Below are 10,233 nucleotides of genomic sequence, written 5' to 3' on the forward strand. Positions count from 1 at the left end.
AAATTTTCATAGAACTCATTATGATCAATAGTTTTATACAATTTGTACATATAACGATAATATTATAAAATTTCTCCCCTTTTAATCTCTACTGCTTTCTCCTTACATCTATTCAGTCTGCTAAAAATTTTTCGTGCATGATGCCATGTAAATTTTCCTTTGAGCTTGCATGTAAACTGCATTGTAGGATTCATTAAAACCCAGAAATAGGTTCTAATGTTTTTGTGTTGGACTCCCATTTCCCAAGGGAACGAGTGATGTAAGCATAAACAAGTCTTTTGCTGACTCAACAAGCAGCCGGTATTCATCAACAAATGATAATGATGGTTTCTACATGGTGGCTACAGCCATGGACTGCAGCTTAAGGATGTAGCAGGTGTTCAGAAAGAAGGATATGCAAGAACCAAAATCTTGAACATCATATTTTTCTGTATTATGAATTGTCTAAATATCCTTGTGATGATTAAATAACATGGTTTTAAATCCATGTTAAACTGAAGAAATACAAAGAAAAGTTCAATGTCATAAATAATGGTATCAATTGTTCAATCCTTCAAATCTCATGTCCCTGCAATTACATTTGCTTGAAACTGAATGAATCAACAACAATTAACAGGCAGGAGAATTTCAGTTTTCCTTTTCCGGAGTGATTTATGTACACAAATAAGACACTTAAGAGTAAAAGCTAGTATATCTCTTTCCCATTATTGACTAGTTTTACTTTACAGAGACCAAAAAGAAAAGAAAATGAATTCAGAATTTGAGTATTACCCCTGTAACAGACATTTGAGACTCTGAAGTCCCTCGGCGGAAATGCTTCGTCTGACTCTTCCCCTTTCTACTGCCACTTGTGGAGGTGGCTCTAAGTGAAAGCTTATGACAACAACTGTCAAATTGTCTGTCGCTCCGCGTTTTATTGCTTCCTCTACTATTTCTTTGCAACACAATTTCACATCATTGTGCTCTTGAAGTCTTCTCCGAGCAAAGGATACTGAATTTTGGCTGGAAAACACATCCCATATTCCATCACTTCCGATGATCAAGAACTCATCGTCCTTTGTTAGAGTAATCAATTTAAGCTCCGGTTCAGCGCTCAAGGGACCACCTCTATCGCCGCCCTTCACCTTCATCCCTTCTAGGTGCCAATCACCTAATGCTCGAGTAACAGCTAACAGGCCATTCAGATAGCCATCTTCAACGTATCCCCCCAGGGACTCGATCCGTGTCCTTTCATTAACACAGCAAGGCCTATGGTCATTTGACATTTCTACAGCTGTTCCACGTCGTGACAGTACAGCCCGGCAATCACCAGCATTTGCCACAAGCAAAGACCTGTCCAAAATAAAGGAAGATAATCAAGCAAATATGATAACAATGTTCTGGTTTTACTATTCGTTCACCTTACAGAACTCATGAAGCTATCAATCAAAGACAAGGTCCATTTTATCATCTTTCCCTGTGCATTTTCTTCAATTCTCACTGCTACAAAAATAGGCCTAAGGCGGCAGGCATAAATTATTGTCTTATTATATACTTTAATTGTAACCATAGATACATAGGAACGATTTGAAAACCACAATATCTGCGACCACTAATTTTAAGATATCAGTTTAATTATTATTTTTTGCAACGAATAAAAAATGCGGTAAAAATTATAATTCTATTAAATATAAAATAAACTTTTTATTAAAATGTATTATTATATATAATAAAAAAGGTGAATTTTTTATAACAGTTGTAAACTGCTGCCAAACTATTGCGTTAGTAGTATTAAGACAATAAGTTCATAACCGCTGCAAAAATACCATTGTCTAAATCCTAAAATGTATTAGCGCCTACACCTAAATCTCATTTTGTAATGAATTCACACCTTCAAACAACCATTATTACCTCTTAAATTATCATTTAGTTTCGGATGGACCAGAAAGTCCTTTTGAATCAGAAAAAAAAAGGGGGGATGGGTTGAGCTGCAAATTGCTGAAGCATTATTGGTATGGTTAAAATTTTCTAGCATTGGTCTACCTTTTAACACGTGCATAACTAAACCTACCATATTAGACCTAATAGTAGACCAATAACACTTGAAAAATAGAAGCAAAATCTAGACTTAGTGCCTTATTCGGATCCAACTATTTGATAGCAATATAAATCTCCTCCATCTAATATGGTTGCAACAAAATTCCATTTATACCTTCATCAACCTTCTGAGGTATAAAATTCAAATTATCATCCATGTCCCAAGACACTTCTGAAGACATCCCTTATAGCTCATGACCTTGATCATCTACAAGCACTAAGACTTATCTTTCTTTTAACTATGATAGACATAATACACTACAAAGAAACTTAAATTTAAAAACAGATAAATTCATTTATAAATTATAAATTTTCTTTGTGATGACTGACCAACAGAGAAGAATGGAAGAAGCTTACCTCCCAAATATCATTGCAGTGAGCGCAGTTGTGCCAGAAGAGAGGCCAGACTCAAGGGTGCAAGTCTCTGCAAAAGCTGTATCAGTCTCAACGAACGACCTTGTGACTGCTTTCTCAAGTTCTAATGGGAAATCTGCATCCTCAACAATGACTCTTGGCAAATGATCCCGGACAAAATGTGCTGCATTCTTTCCCCCATGCCCATCAAATACCTGTCGTTTCAAAGCAATTGCCAGTACAAATTGTAAAACTAACAATGAAAAATTCTTACTCTATGTGCATATTTTGTTTCCTAAATACTTTATATTATGTAATTACAATAAGTTTATTCTGGTCAAGTTCTGCTCAGGTCACAAGCTTTAAGTAATTGTGTACTGATTTCCCTTTGAATTTTACAGGTTGGGGGTATGGTGTTCAAGGGAACTGGAAGCAGGAGCCTTAATAACATCCAACCACTGGAAATAAGCAACACCTTCAAGTAAAGCCATGTTCTAAGAAGCTAGTGCACGGCCAATATTCTTAATAACCGCCCTATAACTAATTAACTGAGAAATTAGGGAAAAAAAATGAAATTTATGTGAAATACGTAAATTTCCATGAAGCACTGAAATAAGATTACAGGAAGAAGACTTACACCATAGAAAGAAACAGGTTCCTCCCTAAGTAAATTGTAACCAAATTCTTTTGCCAAGTCACTAATGCAAATGTGTGTATCCTCCATATAAGGCCGACCACCAATGTCAGACCATTCCCCTGACCGAAGGACAGGAAAAATATTATGTTTCCTCTCTAGAGCCACTCGATCCTCACAGATGCTATCTAGCTGAAGGCCACAAAGATAATGAAATTAATTAAAGCAATAAATGGAAAACAAATGACTAAAAAAGGTAATCTTCAGTCACAGATAGTATACTAGACTAGAACTTTCCATATACAAGAATCGCATATTTAAATGTTAATTTAATAATAAGCATTTCCCTCCGAGTAATGAATCAATGCTAAAAGTATGTATTTGGCCATATATTAGGAAGGCACATGCCGCAGTGAAATACAGAATAAAGAATCAAGTAAGCCAATAAACATAGCATAGCTCCAATTCCCCCAGGCTTTACATAATCAAAGAGCAAGTGCTTTACGATCATAGAACTCAAAACCTTTAAATATCAGAAAACCGAATGCTAGAAAATTCCTTGTTACCTAATCTACATCTTGTCTTAATCCTACCAGTATCACAATTAAAGTCATAGTAATTACAGCGACAGTATATATCAGGCAAATACACAATCGGAAAGCTCAACTACTTCTCATAAGATATTTGAGAGTTATTACTTAGATAATGTTTCTGAAATTAGTTTTATGTGGCAACCAATTGCCGAGCAAATATGCTATCCTTGTTCATTTGGCTTTGGGGTTACCTCATGAAATAAATACAAGCCAAGCCAAACTATAACTTAAAATCCATGACATGAGATACTTGAGAGAAATTATTAGAAAACTGATCATGTCAATAACTATACTATTACTATCATTACATGCTATGGAAGAATCTCAACCATGGCTACCAGAAAATGGAATCCCATTTTTTATGAACACTATTTTGCTTTTCCTTTTGTGAATATAAAAGGATTAAAACACGAATTTTCCAACATTCCTGAGTTCCCAAAAGGAATTGAGGTCTATAGTATCGGTTGTCACTTTCACTGAAGGAAAGAAGTTTTTTTTTAATTGGCTAGAGATTCATCTTTACATTTCTAATAATCAACAGTGTATAACATAGGATAAATGATTTAAGAATAAAATGGGACACCTATGGATATAAAGTTTCAAAAGATGTGATAAAGACAAAAAGAAGGTAGCAACCTTATCAAGGTTACTGTGAAAGCATTCCTGTTGTCCAATTAGTACCAAAAGCCTACACGTGAATTCATTGACCATATAAAGCAGGCAAAAAGATTTTCCCCGCAGTTTCTGGATTTTTCAATGCAGCAAATACAAAATATTTCTAAAGAGTTCAATAGAAAAAGGGGGAAGAAATAGACAAATCTTCTAAGAAGTTTTCTGATACGACTAAAATAGAACTAGGAAGGCAGTAGAGCTAGAGAAACACCAGTGAAGGAATTAAAATTGGAATTGTGTAGTTACTATAGAAAGCAATTACTAAAACAAAAAAGAAAGAAAGACAGAAATACTGAAATGAAAGAAAATTCATAGCTAATTGAGACAATCAGCTCCAATTTCTTGAGAGAAAGCAATAATTGTATCCACAGATGACCCATGCTTCCCATATCATATAGATAAACCAGAAAGAAATTGTTAATTGCACAGCACAAGCAACTAAAACCAAAACCTTCAACAGAAACATAAATGTTTCTAATCAAACTGATCATCAGAACTCAAAGGAAACAGACAACACCAAATAAAATTAAGGGAAAAAACAAACTTAGACATATAAAAGAGAGAGAATCAAAATTCATACAGGAAACGAGTTGCAGAGACTGATCCCATCACCGGAACTAATCAAGGAAGAGTCTTTATCCCAATTATCCATCTGGGCATGCAAGATCTCACAATGCAAAGGCCAAGACTGCTTCTTGTTGATGTTGGAATTGTCGACGAGGCTTTCGATTTCTGGGGTAACCTCCTCAGAATCCTTAACACACATGACTGGACGTTGATAAATGACAAGAAAGAAAAGCGGAAGGCTTTTAGACTCTTTAGCAGCGACTCCTTCTTGTTTGCGGGAATCCAAAGTGAGGAGCCAAGGGAAAATAGAGAGAGAATCAAAGAAAAATAGTGACTCGATGAGAAGATTCTGGGAATATAATGGGGTAGACGGAGAGTATAGAAATGTAGAAGAAGAAGAGCCGTTAAATTCCAGATTTTTCTAAGAAAGCGTGGCTGAAAATCAGTTGGTCGTGTTTTATTTTTGTTCTTTGTTATTTCTGTGATTTTATTTATCTGAATTCACCGACTTCTATTTTCACATAATTTATAAATACGACATCGTTTTTTTTTTTTGAAATAGAAAACGACATCGTTAAAACTTAATTTTATTTACTTAATTTTTAATATACTCTCCATTTGTTTATTTATATTACTAAATCATTTTTAGTATTAATAAAATTAATTTTTAATAAATTAATTAATACATAAATTGTTATTTAAGTTAAAAAATTAAATTACCATTTCACGAGAAAAAAACATAATTAGCACAATTTTTAAAAACTTCAAAAAAAAAGTCACGTGTTTATACTAAAGGGCTAAATTGTAGAATAATTAGCAACAAACCAACATTAAATAAATTTATGGTCCACATATCTGTTGACTTTTTAAAAACGTGTTACGATTTTAATATTATTATATTAAATATTTCATATCCAATTTTTTAAAATTGGTTTAATTTAATTATTAATTAATAATTTTTTAAAATTCTGATTTTTAATTAGCAATTCAATAATTAAACTAACTAAAATGATTAAATTTTTATTAATTTATATATTTATTATAATTTTATTAATAAAATATTATTTATAATTATTATTTTTATAAATTTATTAATAATATTAAATTTATAATCATTAATTTTCCAAAACAATTTATTTACGTTTTTTTATTTATATATTTAACGAATTAGTAATATAAAATATTTTAATTTATTTCAATTAATTCAATTATATTTTTGATTTAGTTAATATTTTAGAAAAATAAAATTTCAAATTGATTTATTTCAATTAATTAATTAATTATTTAGAATTTGACTGAAATTTAATTTAAAATCAAATCAAATTAAAAAATTAAAAATTAAAATTTTAATTTTAAATTTTATAAAAATTAAATTAAATTAATTTAAATCAAACCGATTTAATTTAACTTAATTATAATTTAATATCTTTATATTATTAAAAATAATATATTATCATCAATAATTAGTTAGATTCGATTTTATCAAATTTTTTATAATTAAAATTAAACTAAATTAAAATAATTAAAATTTTTAAAAATAAAATTAAGTTAAAAAATAAAAAATAAAATTAAACTTTTAAATTAATTTAATTTAATTAATTTTTTAATTTAAATTAAATACTACTCACCCAAAATAATATTATCACTTCAATAAGTGTAAAAAGAAAAAAAAGGAAAAGAAAGAGAGACTTAAGAGATGGACTGAAATAATGATCATATAAGGCTCCGGTTTTTTTAAAAAATAATTTATATTTAAGAAATATTTTCTATAAAAATATAATAAAATAATTTATTTTTTTTTAAAAATATTTAATAAAAAATATTTTTTATTAATTATATTTTTTTAAATATTAAAAAATTGAAAATATTTTTTATGCATTCCAAAATAGAAGCCTCCAGAAATTAGATTGATCCATCTAGTTCAAATTCCCTTAAGTGTGAAAAGACCATCAATTTTTTTTTTAAAAGCAATGTCTATATATTAAATGATTGCAACCGTGTAAACAAGTTGTTTTTTTGGTCATACAATTTGCCAAATGGAACCAATTGATTGATTATTATTAATAATATTTCCCCTTGTGATAAAGTTTCAAAATAGGATTTGGGTATTGTTAATTAAGTAATAGTTACCCAACAAACCATTTGAAAGTGAAAGTTTTAGGCAATTTGATTGGCCAATGTGAACTAAATGGGGCAATTTGATTTCAATTAAGGAAAAAGATGATGTAAGACTATGACTTTAAATTTCTCTTTTTGCTTTCTATAAAAGTTAGTGATTTCACCTATTGCTCTCCCTTTCAATTCCCCATTTCCTTAAAAATAAATATCTTTGCTTCATCTTTACTTGTCCAACTTTGCTTTTAGGACTTCTCCTATTAACGCCAAAATTGCCACCAGCTCATTCATCATAGCAGTGTAAGCAATCCGTCGGTTGAGTTTTAATGAGTAAATTAAAAATTAAAAATTTAATATTTATAAAAATTAAATTCAATTGATTTTATTAAAAATTAAATCGAATCGATTTAATTTAGTTTAATCGATTTAAATTTTTAATAAATTTTTTATTTTTTACACTTTATTTTTAATATTTTAAAATTTAATTAAAATATTTTTTAATTTTAATATAATTTAATATTTTTATATTATTAAAAATAATATATTATTATCACTAATTAGTTCGATTTGATTTTTTAAACTTTTTTATTAAAATTGAACCGAAATAACTAAAAATTTTAAAATTAAAAATCGAACTGAAATGAATAAAAAATTAAATTAAAATTTTAAATTATTTAGTCAATTTTTTCAATTTAAATCAAATACTGCTAAAATGACTCCATTCTAATTCTTATCATTATTTAAAAAAAAATAATTTATTAACTAAAAAGTTTGTTTATTTTATACCTTAATTTGTTAAGGAATCTTGTAACCTTTCAAAGTTGCTTAATTTTGTGAGCTTTTAAGGAGGTCTCTTAGTGGGTGAGGTGGCATTCTGTGGTTCATCAAAGATTAGTGCATCTAAGCTTTTGGCATTGGAATTATTTTTATTATTAATTATTGCAATATAATTTAGCACAATCATGGAATTTTCCTCTTCAAGTTCATTCATATGTCTACTTCTTCTACAGGAAATTTCCTTCATAATGTATCTTAACACAAAAGAGAGATAAAAAAAATAAAGGTAAAAAAAAAATGTAATCTTTACAAACATGTCTCACCATATCTTTAGGCAAAGGAAGCTTTTCATGAGATAAGGTTAACTTCAATTTCATTCCCCTTTTAAAATATTATCTGTATGGAATTTTATTTATAAAGTCAATTTATTTTATTGATTATTTGTATTTTTTATTTATAATATTAAAAAACAGAAAGAGTAGTATAATTTTACAATTCACATGGGAAACCTCAATTAGTATCAGACAATCATTACAACGTTTTAAGATTGTTTATTTCACATAAGATAATTTATATATAAAAATATTTTTAAATTTTTGGGTAAAAGTGTTAGTCTCACCTCTGGTTGTGCGAGTTTCTCTCTCGCCTCTGCTTGTGCGGGGTTCGTCTTCTTGTCCTTTAATAATTTTCTGCGCATTTGTTTTCTTCTTTAATTTGTCTCTTTTCATCTCTTTTTTATCTTTCTTTTTGTGTGTCCTTTTGGTTTTTTCTATTTTTTTCTGGAGAATTTATTTCTGCGCATATGAAGTAAGTCATGGATACTCTTTTCTTGGTAGGTAATGAGAATGGAGACAAAATTCTTCCACTTACAGAGATTGTAGAGTATAGTGTTCTTTCTTTTAATGAATTCAGTCTAGTGGAATAGTTGCTAATTGAGAAGCATATTAATTTTGAGTCTTTTAGAAACACGACGTCTGGGCTTTAGTATCCTCATAGAGGTGTTTTCATGCAGAAAGTGGGCCAACATTGATTTCTCATCCAATTTTTCCATGCAGTCGATTTCAACCTGTCATGGATGGGTCCCTGTGGACTTTCTTATTGGTTCTCCACCATTTAAAACAAGAAAAAAGCTTCACAGTTGTCCCTTTATTTCATGCTTTTTTTGGATTCAAGCATTCAATCTTCCTGTGGATTACTGTAAAGAAGCAGTGGCTATATTTCTTATGAACTTTATGGGAAAGTTTGTTGCCTGTGATTCAGCTGTTGTCACTAGAAGATGGCAATCTTATCTTCGATTTAGAGTTGAAATTGATATTCGACGGCCCTTAAAATGGCTAAAGAAAGTTGCTATAAGAGATGGGATGAAGCTGCAGGTTATTTTTAAATATGAAAAGTTGCCACCTTTTTGTTATTTGTGCAGTAAATTGGGACATACAGAATAATATTGTGAGGGGTTATTTGATGCTGCTTTGGTGTTGGCTCCAAGAGATTGGAGTCCATAGTTGCGTGTTGATGCGAGACAGACTTCCTCAAAGGGTAATAGGTGGCTTCGTGATAGATTTGGGAGTTGTTGTGGTATATGGTGATGGTTCTTCTCTGATGGGTGGTTATAGGGTCTCGGTTGGCAATGTGAACCAAGAAGGTCTATGTGCTGATATGAATGATACTCAATCCATGCAAGTGGATTCTCTGAGCAACAATGTCCACGGAAAAAATCTAGAATTGGAGGCTGATGTTGCTTTATTAGATGAATACACCAAACGACCCCGAATGGGTTATGAATTATCAGTTACTATTGTTGGGGGTGATGACTCAGGTGATTTGGATTCTGCTTCAGTTAATTCTAATGTTATTCAAGTGGTGTGTTCTGGTCTCCAAGCCCATCGAGGGTTATGGTTTGCTTAAGTTGTAATTGCCTGAGTCTTGGCAATCTCCGTGCAGTTCGTGCTTTAAAGGAGCTTATAATTGTGAATAGACTTAATGATAAAGGACTATTTAGATTCTGTCAGGAGTTTTAACCAATATCGCTTGGCTAAGACGATATAAGAGAAAGATAGGCTAGAAACTGAAAAAACTTATTGAAATTATTTAAAGATTGAAAAGTGAGTCTCTAATAGATAAGGAAGGCTATTTATAATAAAAAAAAACCCTTAATATGCAAAATTATAAAAATATTTAAAAAATAATTAAAATGCAAAATTGACTCCCTAAACGATGGAATTTTCATATCAAACTTTGTGACGTGCGTCTTTTAAAAGTCATGTATCTCGAAGTTTCCTTTTCGAAAAGCTATCGTGGGTCTCTATCAGATATCGACAGCAAAAGTTAGGCCCGGTCCAAGTCTGCCATAAAATCCAAGACTAATTGCTCCGTGTCATTCCCTTCCACTTGTAAAGAACTCGACCTTGAGTTGTCATCAACATGGTAGTACTGAAATAGATCCAC

At 30.6% G+C, this 10,233-nt stretch overlaps 1 protein-coding gene across 1 annotated transcript; it reads right to left on the reverse strand.

Moving 5' to 3' along the window:
* Positions 1-503: 503 nt before the first annotated feature.
* On the reverse strand, positions 504-5,355 carry LOC110618013 (probable protein phosphatase 2C 27). Its single transcript, XM_021761007.2, has 4 exons — positions 4,910-5,355; positions 3,068-3,256; positions 2,434-2,645; positions 504-1,332 (listed from the first exon to the last, which is right to left on the reverse strand). Exons 1-4 carry the CDS (start codon positions 5,093-5,095, stop codon positions 768-770), a joined length of 1,152 nt encoding a protein of 383 aa, XP_021616699.1. The 5' UTR covers positions 5,096-5,355; the 3' UTR covers positions 504-767.
* Positions 5,356-10,233: the final 4,878 nt, after the last annotated feature.

This window comes from Manihot esculenta, chromosome 6 (assembly GCF_001659605.2).
Source record: "Manihot esculenta cultivar AM560-2 chromosome 6, M.esculenta_v8, whole genome shotgun sequence".
Classification (NCBI taxonomy): domain Eukaryota; kingdom Viridiplantae; phylum Streptophyta; class Magnoliopsida; order Malpighiales; family Euphorbiaceae; genus Manihot; species Manihot esculenta.